Below are 23,423 nucleotides of genomic sequence, written 5' to 3'. Positions count from 1 at the left end.
AAAAAAAAAAAAAAAAAAAAAAAAGTACACATCCACACAATAGCAAGGAAGCAGACAGACCCTCAAGGTACCTGGATGATGCGACTCTCTGCCTCCAAAATCATTTAATAATAACCTACACAATGTTTAATCAATAAATCAGTAAGAATGTGCCTGGGGATCCCTAAAGTCAAGCAGTCTGCTGTGTACTGGGAGAACCCAAGCAGAATACATGGTTTTAAACTACAATTTTGTAGCAACAACAACTGAGCACACCCGCAGTATGGAAACAAGAAATCATTTGGTAGAGGCCATAAGCAAGTTCAGGAAAATAAGACATGCATAAGAGCTGTTACAGCTAAGCAAAGCTTCATGGAGCAGTAAGAAGTTGATTCAGGTCTTAAAGAAGAGGCAGCATTTCTAAAGAGAGGTGGGCTTTTTCAAGCAAGGGAGCACAAAAGGGCATGGACACCAGCAAAGCATGGAGAACCGTTAGCATGGCAATTTCAGGATCCAGTGTTGACTGGGATAGAAAAGGGAGGAAAAGCACTGGGTAAAAGTAGGAAATAAATGTGCTTAATAGGGTGAGAAGACTGTTGCAGTAATCCAAGTAAAAGTGCTATGTCCTGAACCATGATGGTGGCAAGTGGAAATGAATAGCAAAGAATAAATCCAAGATAATCATAAGAAATTGGAATAGTTGACAATATTAATAAGAATGACAAAAGAGAGACAGGTTAATGACAACTCCAGACTGTAGAAAGCAAAAATTTTTAAATGGAGGCTCTGCTGTTAGAAATGATAGTAGAAAATAGGGGGTTACTTTCCATAGGGCCCAACTAGCCTATCAGTCACAACTTACCATAAGCCAGCTCACCTTCACACAGAAGCCAACTGTATGTTACAAGCTAGTTTTGAAAATAATTTCACATCTTCTGCCAAAACATGTTGTTCACCTACTTTTCCCCTTACACTTTAATGTTTTCTTCCAGCCTTCCTGCTTCTCCTTTTCCTATTTGCTTGTCAGCCTTTTCTTTTTTCCTCCTTCTTGTCCTCCTATGCCTAAATTAATCAGCAAAGCCAGTCTAGCACCACACAACAGGAAGTCACTGGTAACCTTCAAAGCTATAATTTCACCTGATAGTAAAGATGGAAACCGAACTGCTGCAAAAGAGGTTAAGCGTGATCAGATTTTCAAAAATTTAGCCATGATATGAAAAAAAAAAAAAAAAAACAGGATAAAACTGAAGTTTTTTTTTTTTAAATAAGGAAGACTAGTACTTATTTGGAAGTAGAAAAGGGGTTAAGGAATAAAGGTATCAGAGAGGGTGATAATAGATGGGGTAACACAAGAGAAGCTTGTTTACAGCCACAGGTAGTTTATACCTACAAATGCTAAAGTAGTTAAATAAAGTTGATACATCCATAAAATGGAATAACTACGCTGCTGTAAAACAGGTAAGGAAGGCCTCCATATTCTGATATGAAAGGATCTGAAAGGTATATAGTCAATTGGGGAAATAAAAACTAAGGTTCAGTATACTATCTTCTACGTTAAAAGTGGGGAAGAGATAGGAATATATATCCCCCATGTGCCTGTATTTGCGTAAAGCAATTCTAGAAGCACACACATACAGAAACTAATAAAAATACCTATTTGTGATAGAAATATGTGGAGAAAAGAAGACTAAAGACAGGGTGGCAGCAACAGTGTGTATTTCTAGATAGCATTTGATTTTGAACCACAAAGCACAGGCAGGTAGTGAAGCATAGGCAGGTAGTGAAGCATAGGCGGTAGTGAAGTCAGCGTATCTTCCTCTTAAGAATGAAGAGAAAATAAGAAAATAGGATATGATGAGGTGGCAGTGAAGATACAGATGATACATAGTATGGATCTCCTCAAAAAGTAGAAGGTTGAGCTTGAAGGGGGCTTCTACTGGCCTCATAAACTAAGCAATAAAATAATGCTAGTAAAGGATTACAACCCACTGAATAAATGAAGAATCCATGAGTCCCTACCGATATGAATAAATGAATGAATGGATGAATTAACAGGGTAAAGGAACAGATCATACAGTAGAATGTCAACTAATGTAGCAAAAATAATGGACTTAGAAAAATCACTATTTAGCAATCCATTGACTCAGGCAAGAATCTTGATGAGAAATAATATATTTACATAGTCTCAAAGTACTCCCGACAATATAATTATTAATTACAAAGAGAAAGTACTAACTTTACAGTGGTGAAACCTGACATATACCAAGTAGTTGGTATTCAACCTACCCAAGTAGTTTAAGCTACCATCGCCAATAATGAGATAAATGGACATGATGCACCTCCTTATATGAGGCAATAAGCAAAACAACATCAGTCCTGTGCTATTCCTGCCAAAAACACATAATGTAAATCTAATCAAGAGGAAACATCAGACAAATATAGATTGAGGGACATTCTACCAAATAACTAACCTGTACTCTTTAAAAAATATCAAGGTCTTCAAAAACAAAGACAGACTGAGAAACTGTTCCAGAATACAGGTGACTAAACAACTTGAAAACTAAATGCAGCCTGTATCCTAGATCGAATCTCTGACCAGAAAGAAGTTTTTTTTTTTTTAATTTGCTCTAAAAGGTATTACGAGACAATTGGCAAAATTTGAGTAAGATCTGCAGATTTGCTATTAAGACTGTACTGAATAATACTTTTCCAATTTTGATAATGGCACTGTAGTTACTAAGAAAGTGTCTGAATTTAGGAAATATTTATTTTATTTTTAAACTGAAATATAGTTGATTTACAATGTTTCAGGTGTCCAGCAGTGATTCAGTTTGTACACAAACACACACACACATTCTTTTTCAGATTCTTTTCCATTACAGGTTACTATAAGATATTGAATATAGTTCCCTGTGCTATACAGCAGGTCCTTGTTGTTTATTTTATATATAGTAGTGTGTACCTGCTAATCCCAAATCCCTAATTTATCCCTCCCTCCCCTCCCCTTCAGTAAACATAGGTTTGTTTTCTATGTCTGAGTCTGTTTGTTTTGTAAATGACTTGATGTGTATTATTTTTTTCGTTTACATATATAAGCGATATCATATAATGTTTGTCTTTCTGACTTACTTCACTTAGTATGATAATCTACGTTTGCAGCAACATAGGTCCACCCATGTTGCTGCAAATGGCAGTATTTCATTCTTTTTTTATGGCTGAGTATAATATTTAAGTTTTCAGGGGTAAAGGGACATCATGTCTCTAAGTTACTCTCAAATGGTTCAGGAAAAAAACCAGTATGCATGTAAAAAGAGAATGAGAAAGCAAAGGTGGTTAAATATCACCATTTGAGGAACACAGATGGGAGGCTATTCAGGAACTTTTTGTCTATTCTTGTAAAATTTCTCTCAGGCTGAAATTATTTTCAAATAAAAAGCGTAGGTCGAGGACAGTGATATTAGAATTTTAAAAGAACTGAAACCCCCCACCATAGTAACAGGAGCACTGTACAGTTTACAAGGTGCTCTGAAGAGATCATCCATTTTGAACCCACAACGCCAAAACACAGAATTTATGTTATTCCCATTTGACACTAAAAGAAACCAAGGATTGGAAGCTCTAAGTGACCTGTATCGTATAAGACAATGGTAAAGGCTGACCCCAAATCTGGTTTGCTAAACTACTCTCCTAAATCTACTCCTCTTTTGAGGCTTAACAATTACTAGTTCCTTCATAATTCTTTCCAACTCATACAAAACTCACCCTGACCTCTAATTAAACAATGCTCATTTTCTAATTATTTCAGATGTTAATCTCACTCTTCCAAATAGAACTAATTACTGTTCTGGGGACAAAAACCAGTTCTATGTATATTAGTACTCCAATTTAATACCAATTCCTTCTTCCCTGCTGTTTACTAACACTCTAACCCCATCCACCACCAAACATGCACTCTTTTCACTCTTTCTTCTACCCACATTCTACTTCTTTAAGGACCAGTTTAAATCCAATCTATTCAAACAAGCACTTCCTGAGCAGCACAGCATGAGGTTAAGAGCTCTGGCTCTGATCCCAAAGAGATGTGGGCTTAAATCTCAACTCCACTACCGACTTGTGTAAGCAACTTGCTTAATTTCTCTAAAGCCTCCGTCTCCTCGTTTATAAGAGGTCTTAAACTGTACCTCCCTCAGAGGGTTGTTGTGAAGATTAAATTAGGTAATGCAGAGGAAGTGCTTAAGAGATGCACATAAGTGTACACTAAACATTAGCTACAAGAAACTAGGTACAAAATATGGCACTAAACTAATGTTAGGACACAAAGAAGATTGCAACCAAAGAAAGGAGAGCATACAGTAGAAAATGGAATTGACACACCTCTTAGAATGGTTGTCATCAAGAAGACAAGAGGTAACAAGTGTAACAAGTGTTGGCGAGGACATGGAGAAAAGGGAACCTTTGTGCACTGTTGGTGGGAATGTAAATTGGTGCAGCCACTATGCAAAACAGTACGGAGGTTCCTTAAAAAACTAAAAATACAACTACTAATGGCCCAGCAATCCCACTTCTGGGTATATATCCAAGAGAAATGAAAACAGGATATCAAAAAGATATCTGCACTCCCATGTTTACTGAAGCATTATTCACAAGATGTAGAAACAACCTAAGTGTCCATCAATGAATGAAGAAGGTGTTGTATACACACACAAAGTAATAATATTCAGCCTCGAGAAAGAAGAAAATTCTGCCATTTGCAACAACATGGACGAACCTTAAGGGCATTATGCCGAGTAAAATAAGTCAGACAGAGAAGGACAAATACTATATGATTATCACTTATATGTGGACTCTAAAAAACCTGAACTTGCAGTTACCAGGGGCTGGGGGATAGGAGAATCGAGGAGATGTTGTTAAATAGTACAAACCTGCAACTCCTGAAACTAAGGGGAATAAGTTCTGGAAATCTAATGTACAGAATAGTGATTATAGTCAACAATACTATGTTATATGCTTCAAAGTTGCTCAGAGACTGGATTTTAAATGTTCTCGTCACAAAAAAAGAAATGATAATTATGTGACATGATAGAGGTGTTAGCTAATGTTTCAGTGGTAATCATATTGGAAAACTGTAGACCCTTGAACAATGCAGGGGTTAGAGGCACTGACCACATGCAGTCAAAAAGCTGCATATAACTTTACAGTTGGCCCTCCAAACCCACAGTTCCACATCTACCGATTCAACCAACCACAGATCGTGTAGTACTGTAATATGTATTTAGTGGGGGAAAAAAAATCTACATATAAAAATCCACACAGTTCAAACCCATGTTGTTCAAGGGTAAACATGCATATAAATATTTCAAATCAGCAAGTTGTACACCTTAAACTTTCACAAAGTTAGATGTCAATTATATCTCAATAAAACACACACACATCCACGGGCAATGCACTAATTGCTGGGGGGAAAAGAAAATGGAATTGATTTTGTTAATCATACCTTAATAAAGTGGGAAAAAATTAAAAAGAAAAAAATGGAACTGGATATATAAAAACAATTATTAATGCACAATGCAGAATGAGGTAGATGCCAAACTAAACAGCTCAAGACCCCAGATTCTAGATTCCAAACCAGACCATACCCGGTACCAAAAGACAAAGATATCACAAGAAAGGAAAACTACAGATCAATAACCCTTGTGACCACAGACTCAAAAATCCTTAACAGAAGACTAATAAATCGAATCTAGCAACATATAAGGACTATATGCCTTGCCCAAGAGGGATTTATCCCAGGAATGCAAAGTTGGTTTAACATATGAAAATCAATGTAATACAACATTAATAGAACAAAGGATAAACCAACATGACCTCAATAGACACAGAAAAAGCATTTGACAAAATCCAACACCCTTTCATGACAAGACAAAAACATTCAAACCAGGAATAGAAGGAAACTTCCTTTATTTGATAAAGGCCATCTACAGAAAGCCCACAGTTCACATTATACTTAATGGTTAAGACTGAATGCTCTTCCTCTAAGATTAGAAACAAGACAAGGATGTTCACGCTTGCCATTCCTATTCAACATTTTACTATAGGTTCTAGTCAGGAAAATTAGGCAAGAAAAAGAAACAAAAGGCACCAAGATTGGAAAGGAAATTATAAAACTTACCTTTATTCACAGTTAATATGGTCCTATATATAGAAGTCCTAAGGAATACACACACACACACACACACACACACACACACACACACACACACGAGTTCAGCACAGCTTCAGAATACAGGATCAACATACAAAAATCAATTGGCTAATGTGCTAAAACATGTATGAACCTTGAGAATATTATGCTAAGTGAAATAAGCCAGTCACAAAAGGACAAATATTACGAGTGGTTCTAGGAACCACTCAAGAGGTTCCTATAACAGTCAAATTCATAGAGACAAAGTAGAATGGTGGTTCCCAAGGGTAGAGGGGAGGAGAGAATAGGGAGTTATTGTTGAATAGGTACAGAGTCTCAGTTTTGCAAGATGAAAAGAGTCACTGGTAGTGACAGTTGCACAACACTGTGAATGTGCTTAATTTCACTGAAATGTACACTCAAAAATGGTTAAGACAGCAAATTGGCCATACCAAAATTTTAAATTTTTGTGCTTCAAAGGACATCAAGAAAGTGAAAAGGCAACCCACAGAATAGGAGAAAATATTTGTAAATCATGTATCTAATAAAGGACTTGTATCTAGAACATATAAAGAGCTCTTACAACTCACCAATAAAAATATAACCAAATGTAAAATGGGCAGAGGATGTGAATAGACATTTCTCCAAATCAAATACACAAATGGCCAGTAAGCACGTGAAAGGATGCTCAGCATTATCCGTCATTAGGGAAATGCAAATCAAAACCACAATAAGATATCACTTCACATCCACTAAAATGACTATAATCAAAAAGAACAATAACAAGTGTGGGTGAGGATGTGGAGAAAATGGAATACTCATACACCGCTGGTGGAAATGTAAAATAGGTGCAGCTGCTTTGGAAATAGTTTGGCAGTTCCTCAAAAAGTTAAACATAGAATTACCATATGCCCAGCAATTCCACCTCAAAGTACATACCCAAGAGAACTGAAAATGTACGTCCACACAAACACTTACACACGAATGTTCACATATCACTATTCATAATAGCCCAAAAGTGAAAGCAACCTTAATGCCCATCAAATGATGAATGGATAAACAAAATGTGGTACAGCTATACAATGGAATATTTTTTGCCCATAGAAAGAATTAAGTACGTGCTACAACATGTATGAACTGTGAAAACATGCTAAGTGAAACAAGCAAGACAAAAGACCACATATTATACGATTCTATTTATATGAAATGTCCAGAAAAGGCAAATCCATACAGAGTATAGATTAGTGGTTGCCAGGGGATGGAGTGAATGGGGAGTGATTGCTAACAGGTATGGGTTTTTTTCTTGGTGGGGGGGGGGGGGGATAAAAAAATGTTCTGGAATTAGGTAGTTGTGATGATTGCACAATTCTGTAAATATACTAAACCACTGAATCATGTACTTTAAAAGAGTGAATTTTATGGTATGTGAATTTAATCTCAATAAAGCTGTTAGAGAAAAAAATTGAGGGAGAAATTGAAGGAGACATTCAGAGGAGGAGGAACTGAGAACAGGGCAAAAGGTAGAAGGGATAAAGCTAAACAGATAAGCTTAGCACAGACAAGAGTTTGGGCTTCAATTCCAGAGTCACTAGGGAGGCAGCAGAGGTTTCTAAGAAATAGTGAGTGACAGGCTCAGAACTGTGGCTTGAGCATGATTAACTTGCAGCAGTGTAGAGAATGCACATTTTATGTCCCTTTCTATTTTTACATGGTAAGATTCTCACTTATATGCCTCACATCACCTAGGGATTCACAAGAAGAATATTAAGTAAAACATATTTCTCTGACAGCCTTTGTATGGTCAATTATCAAAGTAATGCTTAAAAATACATTTTAAATTAGTGCATATTTCACACCACACAGCACTATTTCCTTGTGTTTTAGGGGGATACTCCAAAAGAATAAGAGAAAGAAGGGACCCAAGTCAACAAAACACAGATGTCAAAATTATAAAAATATTCAATATCACTGCAGCAAGCTGTTCAATAAATGCTGGCTGACTCAAAACCACTAGTAAGAATAGCAAAACAAGTGACTTGGTTTAATCTTGTTTGTTATTATACAAAATCCAATCAATTGCTGTTTGCAGAAAATATCTCGTAAGGTTCAAAGTATAAAATTCCTTAACCAAGTTTCAATCTGTTTTGAACATTCCATCTGAAACGGGAAGTCAGCTGAGTCATGGTCACACAACATACTACTGCCTAAAATTCAAAATGCTTTTCCCTAGTTACAAGAGTAGAAATGCTAGGATTTCTGCTTCATAACCAGCTCACACAGAGTATGCAATTCATTTTAAAAGACAGACCATCTTAATACGACATTTAAACTATACAGTTGGCCCTCCATATCTCGGGTTCCAAATCTAGATTCAATCAACCAAGGATCAAAAAAAATTCCAGAAAGTTCCAAAAAGCATAACCTGAATTTGCCATACATGGGCAACTGTTTACATAACATTTACATTGTATTTACAACTATTTACATAGTATTTACATTGTATCAGGTATTATAAGTAAACTAAAGATGATTTAAAGTACACAGGAGAATGTGTACAGGTTATATGCAAATACTATACCACTTTATATAAGAGATTCGAGCATCCTTGGATTTTGCTATGGGCTGGGGTGTGGGTTCTGGAACCAATCCCCCTCAGATACTGAGGGACAACTGTATTTTCATGTCGTTGGTCTTTTGGGTTTGTTTTTTTGAGAGAAACTATGCCTTAGTCGAATGTTACTTTCTCTCTTTTAAATCTTAAAATCTCCCTTTTACTGACATTATTCAGCTCCTCTAACATCCTCCCTATAACACAATGTTCCTTAATATTTGCGGAGCCATGAGCTTTTGAAATCTGATAAATGCTGAGGATCATCTTTTTCTTTTTTTTTTAAAGCACACATTCAGTTTTTCAAACTACCTCATACCACCTGTGGTCCCTCTGTGGAATCCAGAATGAGAAACCCTGTTCTGGTGGCACAAGGCCACTCTAATTTCATTGGGGTATTCTTTTGAAGAATGTATATCACAAGCCCAGTCCTATGTTTCATTTTCTTACCAGGGTTCAGCTTACTACTGGTGAAAGCCAAAAACATGCAACTTTTATGTCTTACAATAGAAGAGCTACCTTCAGAATAACCCTTCAAAAAAGCTGCAATCATTATAGTTGGCCAATTTTAAAAAGACTTGTAATTACTGTAACCTCAACTATTTAAAATTATACCTCAGTTTCAACTAATTGTTTGGCATATCCTAAAATGAAAGAAACACTGAGCTAGTGTAAAGGTAAAAGTACTGGGTAAACTTTTAGCTAATTTCCTTCAAAGGGGTCAGGGAGAGAGCCTGATGTGATGCACTAAGAACAAACACATCACCTATGTGATATTCCTGCCAAAAAGATTTAACGTGAATCTAATCATACAGAAACAACCAGACAAATCCAAATTGAAGCCTGCAAAAACAACTAGTCTGGACTATTCCAAAATGTCCATGTCATGAAAGGGGAAGAAATGCATAAGGAACTGCTCCTGATGGAAGGAAATTACAGATGACTTAATGCAAACCTGGATTAAGGAACGAAGAGAAAAGAACAAACTACATTTTAAAAGATACTATTAGGGGTTTTCCTGGTGGCGCAGTGGTTAAGAATCCTCCTGCCAATGCAGGGGACAAGGGCTCGAGCCCTGGTCCGGGACGATCCCACATGCTGCAGAGCAACTAAGCCCGTGCGCCACAACTACTGAGCCCGTGTGTCACAACTACTGAAGCCCCCGCGCCTAGAGCCCGTGCTCCGCAATAAGAGAAGCCACCGTGATGAGAAGCCCGCGCACCACAACGAAGAGTAACCCCGGCTCACCGCAACTAAAGAAAGCCTGCGCGCAACAACCAAGACCCAACGCAGCCAAAAATAAAATAAATTTTAAAAAAAATTAAATAGCTACCCGACCCCCCCCCAAAATGTCCAAAAATAAATAAATAAATAATAAAAGACATTATTGGGACAACTGGGAAAATTTGAATATGGACCAAATAGTACTGTAACAAAGTTCAACTTCCCCGACTGTGATAATTTGATTGCTGGTATGTAGAATGCCCTTGTTCTTGGGCGATACATGTTGTCTTATTTAGGGGTGAGAGGGCATGATAAAACAAATTTGGCAAAATATTAGTAACTGGTAAACCTAGGTGGAGATACAGGTGTTTGTTGCACTGTTCTTGCTACTTTGCTGAAGATTAGAATGATTTTTAAAAATTTTTAAATGAGGACGTTTTCTCGATTTTGAGTGAGAGACGTCATAAGTCAGTCTGACAAGAATATATACAGCCATATCTATTTTAGTCTTTCCAATTATGGGCAATACTTCTGAGGCTGTCATAAAACAGAACTGTAAAGGACTGTATTTTATACTTGCACACTTACTTCAGATGCCAAAACTCACAAGAGTTAGAGAATGGTACTCAGATTTTTTAATGATGTTTATATTTAAAATTTCCAGAGGGTTGTTACACATTTTAAAATTAAGCTTACAGTTTGTGATTCATTTATTCTACCAATTGATATACCACACAGCTGCCAAATAAAGTTAGAAAGAAACCTACTAATATGAAATTGCTGGCCTACAAACTACATCACAGGAAAGCAACAGAAAAGCTTAACAAAATCAGAAGATGATTTTTTTTTTTTTTTTTCTAGATAAAGTTGGTGAATTCCAAGCAGGGTCCACCTTATCTAGGAAGACCTAATGCCCTGGTTTACTCCTGCTGTCCCTAGTCTTTTCTTATTTAGCATGTCCCAAATAAAGGTGTCTCAGATAAATACGTTCCAGTTTAGATGCTACATTACATGGTACATAGCATCTTTAACGACTTCTCTTAAATGATGGCATTTAATGGTTGGTTTAGGGAGAAAAAAAATCAGCGTAACATGAAGCATGTAGTTCTACTTTAGACAACACACCCTACATTACAGTAAATTAGTAAAATGGTCATGAAATATACTGAGGCAATTGTTCTCACATTTTCAGAAAGAAAGGAGAAACCAAAGTTATCTTTTTTCTATTGTGCAATATAAAATAAAATACTGCTTAGCTGTAAGAACCCTATAGTGAGAGTCAAAAGGCCTATGTGAATCCCAGCTCTGTCACTTGTTAGAGACTATAACCTTGACCATAGCTTTCTCATCTGTAAAATGAAGGGATCAGAATATTGGCTGGGATCATGGTCCAGATCTAAATATTCAATGATTCTATCACTTTGGAGATAGATATATATATATATATATATATTTTTTTTTTTTTTAAGTTAGATAAGTTGAGTTACGAGAGATTTTTTTTTACAACTATGAACTGTGACTTACCATCTTCTCTCTCCAAACTCCTATTTCTGTTCTCACATCTATTCTGTTCAGAGGCTGGGTCAATCTCGCATTCAGCCAAGATAGAGATCCCGTGTATTTAGACTCCTCTCACAACTAATCACAGACTAAGTAGCTGCCAAACCCCATATTCCACATCTTTAGTATCTCACACTCTCCCCTCTTTTCTACTACCATTTTAATTCAGGTCTTCATCACACCTCTTGCCCAGATCACTAGTTATCATTTTTCTACCCTATCACCACCCTACCTAAACGCACCTAGTAGCTTCCCACAATGTAAGATTTATGCAAAAAGTCCTCAACCTGATATTCAAGAAACTCTACACCTGCCCCCACCCTTATATGCCAATCCAACTGAACTACTTACTGCTATTTCAAAATTCCCTATACTTTCTGGATTTTGTGCCTTCATTTCTGCTGTTGTTCCTACATTGCCTTTTTCTCTGCCTTTCAAAACTGATTCCATTCTTTAAAATTTAGTTCCAACGGCGTTCTCGCAGATCTAGACATTACAGTTCTCTTTCGAATGCCCAGGATACCCACAAAAAGTGACAATTTTAATGGCCAACAGTAAATTAAGATCGTTTACCTCGTGTGGGCAACTAAACTTATCTATTGTGCCAATTTTGTTTAACTGGCACGGGCTACCTGGCATGCTGTCTTGAGGGTTTGCAGTTTAGCAGAGGGAAAGGTGAATGGCAATATAACTTTGTCATTCATTCAGAGGCTAGAGTTTCCAAACAGGGGGTCTATACAATGGGAATTAGGAGTTCCATGGTATTAAAAGATATTTAACATTTAAAGATTTAACGTTAAAAATCCAAATGTTTGGTTACCTTCGTGAAACATGAAGATCTACAACAGTGTGGGTGATTCTGCCCTCCAGGGGACCTCTGGCAGCATCTGAGGACATTTCTGATCGTCACACCTGAGTATTTCTGGTAGATGCTGCTGAACGTCCCACAATGCACAGGGCAGAACTCACAATAAGAAATGACCTGCTCAAAATGTCAGCGGCGCCCAGGTTGAGAGATTCTGATCTAGAAGTGTTGCTTGTATGTGTGGGTTGTGCTGCCCCAAAGATTTTTTCAAATTTTCAAGGTGAAGAACCATGCCTCTTGTGAAGCAACACAATACAGTCCAAAGCATACCAGTGGTGTGGCCTCCTGAAAGCTACTTAACCTCTTTGTGCATCAAAGTCTTCACCTATAAAACAGGAACAGTAAAAGTACCTACCTCAGTGTTCCAGGATCAGATGAGTCAATATAAGACCTTCAGAAAAGTGTGCCAGGCAGACAGAAAAAACATTCAATAAATTCAGCTACTTCCATTCTTCCCTTCCCTAGTGCCTAGTCTTCCATTTGGAAAATATAAGATGCTCAAGAAATGTTTACTGAATGAATATAGGATAATGCCTTCCTGGGGAGAGCACAAATGCGTAAAGACATACTCTCCTTATTTGTGAAAAAGGAAGCACAGAGCTAAGGACGGAGTTGAAAGGAAGCATTTACCCACCTAATCATCTCTCTCCCTCCTCAGAAAACTTTTAACCTTTAGGAAATGTTCCCCTCTCACAGGGTCCTTAGTACACAGTGCCCTGTTGTTTTTCCTTTTCATTCCTTCTGACCAACTGAAGAGCCTTAAGTATATGAATGGAATGGTATCTTCTTTTGACTCTTACATCATCTACTTTGTATTAGTTATTTATGTACCCATGACAGTCCTCCTCCTAGATTGCACATGCTCTCTGTGGCCAGGGACAACACTTGACTCCTTTTTATAAAACCCTAGGGACCTAACAGACCTTAGCAACTAGCTGGCCCAAACCTCTTGTTTTATAGATTAGGAACAGAGAGGCTAAGTGATTTGCCAAGAGTCAAGGTCATACTGTAAGTGCCAAAGCTGGGATTCAGACTCTGATACATAGCTGATACAGAGACTCCAAGTTCTATCCAACTGTAATAGCATATAAAAATTATACCTGTGGTAGAAACAATTTTTCATTTATAGTCCCAGAAAACCTCCATAGGAATTACACTGATATAGTTACCTGACAAAGCAAAAACAGAAAGAGCAACAGACTGATACCTCCAAGCTCCTTTCTGAAATTACACCTTAAAAATTCAACCTGTTTTATTTAACGGTTTCATATCTTATCATTTCTTTAATAGCTTTTGACAAAACTTATTTAAATATCCAACAGTTATTTAGTCAGTGACATCGGGTTTAATTTCCTTTAAATGATCCTGTAATTATTTTGAATAACAGAAAATCTCTTATTTGGTAAGACGATGACGTCCATCCTTCACCGACTGAACAGATTCTTTAATGATCACTTTAACAAATTAATATCTATAAAACTCAAAAGACTAGCAGTTTGAAATGATTCTATATGCTGAAAAATATTCAGATGATTTGAACTGTGAATGTTAAGAACCTCAACACAAACATAAAACTTACAATCACCAAGCACAAACTATATTAAGACCTGAGATACAGAAATTTTATTTTATTCTGTTCAAGTGAAAGAAAGCTGCTCACTGATTAGGTTAATCTAGAAGTTTCTCGGAGTGTCCCAATACGATGCAAAAGATTAGGTTAATCTAGAAGTTTCTGAGTGTCCCAATACGATGCAAAAGAAAACGGCGAATAAGAAAGGAAAAGACTGTAAGACAGAAAATGAATGTGAAAAAGAATTAAAGACGGTGCAATGCCCTGATGCTTAAGCAATTACAGCTCAATAAAGCTCAACATTTCCATAAACGCATCGTTTAAAAAAAAACAAAAAACCCCTTTGTGGTGATGATTTAAATTACCAGTGCAAAAGCACTCAGTTCCAAGAGGAATGAGAACCACTTACTGGGAACAGATTTTTAATTATTTTACCAGCTGATAAAAAGAGCACACACCGAACGTAGATATAAATGTATTTTCAAAAGAAAACAAAACGCAGTTTATGTTTGGTAAAGTTCAAGGGCAAAACTGTTTCCAGTGCAACAGAATCCGCCTGACTACAATGTGTTGAAAAAAAAAATGCGAACACATAGTATCTTTTTATAAAGGCAACAATTTGAGTTACAAAGTAATAACGGGGAAGCCAAAACAGTTTGACAGCCCGCCATAAGGGCCGCCTCAATCATGAGTCACACAATGCCTGCAACCATTTACAATAGTAATTAATGCACAAGTCCCCTAATTAAATTCTAAAAGGGTGAGAATGCTTTAACTAAGTTTACAAGAATTGCTCTTCTCTGTGTTCCCCCCCCCAAAGAAAGGAACACACGCGTAATTACGCATCTCCCCGCAATCCCTCCATCCAGTATTCCCTCCGGCCTCTTCTCCGTGTCTGCTCCCTGCGTGCGAAAGAAAATGACACCGGGTAACTTCTAAACCCAGCAAGGGCGAGCCAGAGTGGAAATACAAGATTAATAGGTCGAGAGGCGGTAAGCTCGCCCTTCTTACCTGCTAAGATTTCTTTCTACGTCTTTGGTAGCTTTAGCTTCCAATTCTCTGGAACAGAAAAGAAAAAGGGAGAGAGAGAGAGAGAGAGAGAGATGCGCATGAAAACGGAGCTGCTGCGGCAGAGGCTCGCGCCGGGGCCGGATGGGGAGGGGGAGGAGGAGGGGAGCCCGGGGGGGCTCACAAAGCTGCGGGGCTGCAACCCCGACTGCGGTCAGGCGGCGCGGGCGAGCCGCAGCCCCCGGCTTGGCCCCAGCCGTGCAGCGCGGCCCCTCCGGGCCTCCCGTCCGGCCTCCGCAGCAGCGCAGCCGGTTTCCCTCGCGCCGAGGCCCGAGGTCTCGGGGACGCCCGGCGCCGCCGCTGCAGCCCGCAGTCGCGGGCCCTGCGGCAGCGCCCGAGGCTCCTCCCGCCCGAAGGGAGGCCCCCGCCCCACTCACCTCATGTGTGTAAAGTGCACGAGCAAGTGGGGCGCGGCGAGTGAGGCTCACGAGCCTCAAGCCCTCCGTAGCGCCGCGGGGAGAAGCCCGAGCCGCTGCACCAGCGCCATTTTCTACACCGACCCGCTACCGCCGCCGCCGCCGCCACCGCCGGCGCTGCAGGCCCCAAACCGGAAGTGAATGCCCCACTCGGCAACCCCTTCCGGGGGTGCCGCGGCCACCGGCCTCAAGATGGAGGCCCTAGCAACTAGATCCGCAGACGGGGTAGGCCCTTGGCAACCGCTCCGGCGCGGCGCGGCCCCCGGCTGCACCTCCCTGGGGTGGGTGGGGGGGGGTCACAGCCTCCGAGGCGCCTCGCACAGCGACAGGGGGCCCCGCCGAACTCCGAGCCCAGCCTTTCTTGGCACGGCCTTCTCGGATTCTGACTTGAGTCCCTCTCCTCCTTCTTTGCTGCGACACAAGTTTCCTTCCCTGCTGCCCGGCCCCTCCCCCACCAGAACACAGCAGAAAAAAAAAAAATCGCCTAAACCGCAAATTCTACCCCAGCCGCAGCATGATGATCCCGCGCTGCTTTTGAAATCCGCCACTTCTAATTATTTTTGACCTTGGGCCAATTATTTAGCCTCTCTGCTTCTCTGTTTCCTCCTCAGATAAGAATGCATACCTGAGGATGACAGTGAGGTTTAAAAGCGATTTTTATCCTTCGAATTTTGCAGACCATTTGACTCAGCAATTCCACTTGCATGAACTTCTGTTCAAAAAATAATCCTAGAGAGCTACAGATAATGTCACCATCGAGATACTAAGTCCTGCGTTGATGGTGGTGAAAAATTGTGAATGGCCAAAATGGCCAACATTACGACGTGGCTTTAAAAACTGAACTCCTGTAAATAGTGCTGCAATGAACTTTGTGGTAAATGTCTCTTTTTGAATTATGGTTTTCTCAGGGTATATGCCCAGTAGTGGGATTGCTGGGTCATATGATAGTTCTATTTTTAGTTGTTTAAGGAACCTTCATACTGTTCTCCACAGTGGTTGTTCATTGCAGCGCTGTTTACAATAGCCAGGACATGGAACCAACCTAAATGTCCATCAACAGATGAATGGATAAAGATGTGGCACATATATACAATGGAATATTAGCCATAAAAAGAAACAAAATTGAGTTATTTGCAGTGAGGTGGATGGACGTAGAGTCTGTCATACGGAGTAAGTCAGAAAAAGAAAAACAGATACCGTATGCTAACGCATATATATGGAATCTTAAAAAAAAAATGGTACTGATGAACCTAGTTCAGGATTAAAGAGGTAGACATAGAAAATGGACTTGAGGACACGGGGTGGCAGGGCGAAGCTGGGGTGAAGTGAGAGTAGCATCGACATATATACGCTACTGAATGTAAAATAGTTGGCTGCTGGGAAGCAGCAGCATAGCACAGGGAGATCGGCTCTTTGCTTTGCCATGACCTAGAGGGGTGGGATAAAGAGGATGGGAGGGAGGCTCAAGAGGGAGGGGATATGGGGACATGTGTATGCATATGACTGATTTGCTTTGTTGTGCAACAGAAACTAACACGGTATTGTGAAGCAATTATACTCCAATAAAGATCTATTTAAAAAAAAACTGAACTGCATGCGTTAGGATACTATAAAAATGCTGGAGAGGAAGAGTAATGGCACAGCAGAAAATGGTTACAATAGAATAAGTAAAAAAGCAAGTTCCTAAGTAGCTCACACTGTGAAAGCATGTAGATACAGTAAGATACTTATATAGGAAGACAGTAAGATACATATGTGTACATTAAGTAAAAATATATACCTACATGTAGATACAAGATACATACCTACGGGTAGATACAGCAATATACATACCTGTATATACAATAAGATACATATATTCGTGTGCATATGTGTGTATTCTTTCCATCCTCTCAAAACGCTTTCTCTTTTTTTTCTTTTCTTTATTTTTGGCTGCATTGGATCTTCGTAGCTGCACGGGCTTTCTCTAGTTGCTGAGAGTGGGGGCTACTCTTCATTACCGTGCGCAGGCTTCTCATTGTGGTGGCTTCTCTTGTTGCAGAGCATGGGCTCTAGTCACATGAGCTTCAGTAGTTATGGCACGCAGGCTCAGTAGTTGTGGTGCATGGGCTTAGTTGTTCCGCGGCATGTGGGATCTTCCCGGACCAGTGCTCAAACCCGTGTCCCCTGCATTGGCAGGCGGATTCTTAACCACTGCACCACCAGGGAAGCCCCTGATTTACTTTTTAGCTGTATTTGCCACAGCTGACCAGTCCCGCCTTCTTAAGAGAGCTTCTTTTCCGGAATGTCTTGGCAGTCCATTCTCCTGGGTTTCTTTTTACCTCTCTAGCCATTTCTTGTTTTTGTATCCTTTGCCATCAACTCTTGCTTTGTACCAAATAAATGTTGGAGAACCCCCAAGGCGTTGTTCCAGACTCTTCCCCCTCTCTGTCTCTCAACTTTCTTCTTGGGAGGGGTAATTCCATCCTTTCTCTTGTATTTAAATATTATTTAAATGTAGATGACTCTCAAATTCATATTTTTAGCCCATATCTCACCTGTGTACCCCAGAATGCTAAAATGCCAGTCTGTCTGGGCAACAAATATATGTGCTAGGTACTGTGCTAGGGCCCAGTTCTCAGCGATACAGGAGCAACTACTCCTGTGCATTGTCTTAAGAGGCAGACAGATTTTTTCTTTTTAAAGCAGACTATAAAGTGTATAATTATAGGGCTTCCCCCGTGGCGCAGTGGTTGAGAATCCGCCTGCCGATGCAGGGGACACGGGTTCGTGCCCCACTCCGGGAAGATCCCACATGCCGCGGAGCGGCTGGGCCCATGAGCCATGGCCCGTGAGCCTGTGCGTCCAGAGCTTGTGCTCCGCAACGGGAGAGGCCACAACAGTGAGAGGCCCGCGTACCACAAAAAAAAAAAAAAAAAAAAAAAAAAAAAAATCTGATAAAGTGTATAATTATAAACTATGACAAGTGCACAGAAGGAAAGAAATGTTGTGCTAAGCATGAAACAAAGGAACATTACATAGATTCTGTGGTCAAAGAAGGTTTCTTTGAAAATCTAAAGCTTCATCTGAGAGCTGAAAGATAAGGGGCAGCCAACCCAGCACCTAGGGAACAGCAGAGGAAGGGTCTCAGGCTGGAGGCTTAAACTGTGGGTCCTTATTGTGGATGAAAACAGGCTTTGGATTGTATTTAGCTTTAAATCCACTGGTGCCACCATTTTTACTTACTTGTATAAACAATTAGGAACAAAACCAGAAACAAGGTTCTGTACAGAGTAATGGGTTTCACTAACATAGCTGGTTTAAGTAAGCAAATGCCATATTCTCTAGATTAAGTGAATATACAATATGTTGCATGCCTTATGGTTGAAGTTTCCAGTTTGAGAATTTGTATATAACATTAAATGACTTTCCTACCATAGCTTTTTATGGAATAGCTCTGGAAGAATCTGTAACTATCTCAGGAAGCTTCTTGCTTCTTCTTAGTGAGCATAGTAAGAAACAGAGGCTGTACAAAATTAAACGTAAATAAGACCTTTTCTCCATTTGTCTTTCTTCCTTGGGGTTTTTTGTTCCTTTGGTTTCTGAGGTTACCAGAGCTGAAGTATTCTTCAACCCTCTCTTCCTTATCTAAGAAGTGTAAATGAATAGCCTAATACTTGAAAAATTATGTACTTGAAAGGATTATTTTTTCTCCCAAGTCTCTACCAAATACCATCATGAAATTATATATATATATATAGACAAAGCTCACTCAAAATATTTTTAAATTTAGAAAAATTTTCACAATAATGTATAAATGGATATTGAAAACATGAACACAAATGAGATTTCCTGGAAAGAGTATAGTTATTTTATTTCACTGAAATCTATTTGGTACTTAATACATGCCAATTATGCATTGTTCTAAGTGCATTAAAAATATTAACTGATCATTATCATTGTCCTCACACAGCCCAATGATGTTATCCCCATTTTACAAATGAAGATAATTAACTTGCCCAGAGTCACCTAAATAAGTGGTAAAAATCAAGCAATTTGGCTTCCGAGCCTAGATCACTAACCACTACATTGTAGATCTTTTTTTCTCAACTGTATTAGACCCCGCAGCTCCCTTTGATAAGAAATATTTTGTAACACCACCCTTTCTATCCCTAAATGATGATCATAGATGATATATAATTTTAACATATAATTTTAAAATCACATAAATTTTAAAATCATATATAATTTTAAATATAATTTTAAAATCACATAAAATGACATATCTGAAATAAAGAAGTCAAAGAAAAGTAAATAAAATAAAATGTCTTTCACTATGTAAATACTTGGTAATGGTCTACACTGGAAGACTCAGTAAAGTAGGCAGATCCTGGCACCTATATGTTGAATGACTCCTACAAATGCAGCAGTGTTGAAATAACTACTCATACACCAAGAACTGTAGTGATGCTGGAGATGTAATTTATCTGAAAGAGAGAACAACTCTCAGTCAAGTTCTGAACAACTAGAGAACAATTCTCTTTCAATTTAGGGGAACATTGAATTACTGAAAATTTAAGTGTATAGTAACGCTGAATAAAGTAAAGAGTTAGGTTCCTGGATAATTACAAACATGCTTTCACTCATGAGAATGTCGCGGGGGGGGGGGGTCCTACATTTTGTGGGACTGTCCCTGTCCAGCCCCTCGCAATGAATCCCACCTCTTTGTGACAGCCCAAACCCCTTCAGCAGTTTCCCCCACCCCTCTGAGGAGTGGAGGTGAAATATTACCCTATGGAGAACCATTACTGTGGACTGAGGAAAAAGCAGAGAAATGCTACTCCAGTGACAACCTAGCAAGGCACGATTAACAGGATTAAGGGTAGTATAATGGGGACAATCGATGCTTCTCAGATTGATGTGTCAGAATTTAGCCTTATTCCAGACTTCCCTGCTGGCACAGTGGTTAAGAATCCACCTGCCAATGCAGGGGACCCGGGTTCAAGCCCTGGTCCGGGAAGATCCCACATACCGCGGAGCAACTAACCCTGTGCGGCACAACTACTGAGCCTGCGCTCTAGAGCCCGCGAGCCACAACTACCAAGCCTGCGTGCTGCAACTACCGAAGCCCGCGTGCCTAGAGCCCGTGCTCCGCAACACAAGAAGCCACCGCAATGAGAAGCCCGCGCACCGCAACGAAGAGTAGCCCCGCTCGCGGCAAATCCCGCGCGCAGCAATGAAAACCCAATGCAGCCAAAAATAAAATAAATAAAAGAATTTAGCCTTATTCCTTCTCTGTCCCATTCCCCCCACCACACACAAACCTGTCCCCAAAGAGACAGTTTCCCCCAGGTAGCAGTAATACCCGGCACTAAGCTGCCCCAGCCAGAAACCTGAGTCAATTTTGACCCTTTCCTCCCCCTCATCCAATGTATCACTGTTACTTTGTTTCCAAACTTCTCTTATTTTTCCCTTCCTCTGTTTCTCCACTGCCAGCCCCCATGGTATACCCTGAAAACGCCACCGATTCACTTTTCTTCCCCTTTCTTTTTTTGTTGTGGTATAGTTTACATAAAGTGCACACATTTGAAGTCAAAAAAAATTGACAAGTTTTGACACATAAATACATCCGTGTAGTTATTTGTCAAAATAAATACCAAAATTAGTGTAACCAAAATCACTATATAGAACACTTGGTCAGCCCTGAAAATTCCCTTGTGCCCCTTTTCATCACTCACCTGATCCCCCCCGCCCCCGCCCCCCCCCCCCCCCCCCCCCCCCCCAAAACCACCTTTCCCTCCATGGTATACCCTGAAAACGCCACCGATTCACTTTTCTTCCCCTTTCTTTTTTTGTTGTGGTATAGTTTACATAAAGTGCACACATTTGAAGTCAAAAAAAATTGACAAGTTTTGACACATAAATACATCCGTGTAGTTATTTGTCAAAATAAATACCAAAATTAGTGTAACCAAAATCACTATATAGAACACTTGGTCAGCCCTGAAAATTCCCTTGTGCCCCTTTTCATCACTCACCTGATCCCCCCCGCCCCTGCCCCCCCCCACACACACCTGACACCAAGAACCACTTTTCTGATTTATATCACTATGGGTTAGTACTGTCTGTTCTGGAACTTCATATAGATGGAGTCATATAGTATGCATATATATATACTTTTGTGCCTAACTTCTCTTGCTGAACATATCCCAGTCATTCATATTGTTGCATGTGTCAGCAGTTCATTCCTTTTTGTTACTGAGAATTATCCCATTAAATGAATGTACCACGGTTTGTTTACCATCCTCCTGTTGATGGACACTTGTTTCCAGTTTGAGGTTATTATGAATAAAGCTGCTATGAATAAAGCTGTATTCTTGTACAAGTCTTTTTTTTTTCTTTCTTTCTTTGTGGACAGTAGACATATGTTTCTATCTCTCTTGGATAAATAGCTAGGAATAGAAATACTGAATCACAGAATAAGTTCATCCTTAACTACATGAGCAGCTATACAGTGTTTCTGAAGTGGTTACACCAGGTTACATTCCCAATCCCAGGAGGGGCTCTGCTGCGCCACATCCTCACCAGCTTTATACATGTTCACATGAAATCATTCACCATTCAGCAGCCTCAGTGTTCTTTCTTAAACTGAAAACTTGATCATCTTACTCCTGAACTTAAAATAATTCAAAGGCTTTCCAGGGCTCTTGATTCAAAGCCTAGTAACTTTAACATGTTCTGCAAGGTCTCCCAGTGTTATCTCCAGCCACCACCCCTCTCTCCTTGCTCCAGACAATTCATTCCAAGGGCTTTTGTTTTTTTTTTTTTTTGGCCATGTCACATGGCTTGCAGGATGTTAGTTCCCCAGCCAGGGGTTGAAGCGGGTCCACAGCCATGAAAGTGCCAAGTCCTAACCCCTGGACCACGAGAAAACTCTCCAAAGGGCTTTTCTTTCATTTTCTAAAACGTGTCCAGTTCTTCACCCAGCCTTACCATCCTTCAGCTCTCAACCACATGTCACTTCCTCAGGATAGACTTTTTGACCACCACCCGCCTTGACTTTATTAGGTCTCCCAATTACATATTCTAAAGGCATCCTCTACTTCTGCTTTCTGGCATGATCACATTTGTAATGTAGTACTTCCATCATTATTTGTTTAATTTTGATTCTCCAGATTCTTTGTAAGCTCCAAGAGAGCAAGGACAATAACTGCCTTGTTCTCACTATATCTTTCTCATCTAGCACGTTGCCTAGTACATATTAGGCCCTTAATAAAATTTATTGGATGAAGGAATGATTCTTCCAAGCTTGCTTACCTCCCTCTATCCAAATATCCACACTGCTACCAAACTGGTTTCCTAACAAGTAAGTCTCATCAGGTACTGCTGCTGCTGCTAAAAATTCTTTTTTTTTAACCACTTTATTGGAGTATAATTGCTTTACAATGGTGTGTCAGTTGCTCCTTTATAACAAAGTGAATCAGCTATACGTATCGTATACATATATCCCCATATCTCCACCCTCTTGCGCCTCCCTCCCACCCTCCCTATCCCACCCCTCTAGGTGGACACAAAGCACCGAGCTGATCTCCCCGTGCGATGCAGCTGCGTCCCACTAGCTATCTATTTCACATTTGGTAGTGTATATATGTCCATGCCACTCTCTCATTTTGTCCCAGCTTACCCTTCACCCTCCCCGTGTCTTCAAGTCCATTCTCTACGTCTGCATCTTTATTCCTGTCCTGCCCCTAGGTTCTGCATAACCATTTTTTTCCTTGTTTTTAGATTCCATATATATGTGTTAGCATACAGTATTTGTTTTTCTCTTTCTGACTTACTTCACTCTGTATGACAGTCTCTAGGTCCATCCACCTCATTACAAATAACTCAAGTTCGTTTCTTTTTATGGCTGAGTAATATTCCATTGTATATATGTGCCACATCTTCTTTATCCATTCATCTGTCGATGGACA

General features: G+C 39.7%; 1 protein-coding gene across 7 annotated transcripts in view; it reads right to left on the bottom strand.

The window, feature by feature from the left end:
* The window catches only part of TNRC6A (trinucleotide repeat containing adaptor 6A), a 105,526-nt gene extending 89,933 nt beyond the window's left edge, over positions 1–15,593 (bottom strand). For 6 of the 7 annotated variants that reach the window (XM_028499484.1, XM_028499487.1, XM_028499485.1 and 3 more), the window contains exons 1-2: positions 15,433–15,593; positions 14,999–15,046 (exon numbers count right to left, since the gene is read on the bottom strand). In XM_028499484.1, the coding sequence (XP_028355285.1) occupies positions 14,999–15,046; positions 15,433–15,437 (53 nt within the window). In that variant the 5' untranslated portion in view covers positions 15,438–15,593. Of the gene's footprint in view, positions 1–14,829; positions 14,890–14,998; positions 15,047–15,432 lie in introns of all 7 variants that reach the window. The other variant, XM_055090094.1, reaches the window with a different exon arrangement.
* Between the last annotated feature and the right edge of the window lie 7,830 nt (positions 15,594–23,423).

This window comes from Physeter macrocephalus, chromosome 14 (assembly GCF_002837175.3).
Source record: "Physeter macrocephalus isolate SW-GA chromosome 14, ASM283717v5, whole genome shotgun sequence".
In the NCBI taxonomy this organism is placed as follows: Eukaryota; Metazoa; Chordata; class Mammalia; order Artiodactyla; family Physeteridae; genus Physeter; species Physeter macrocephalus.
This window is presented reverse-complemented; position numbering and strand designations above follow the sequence as displayed.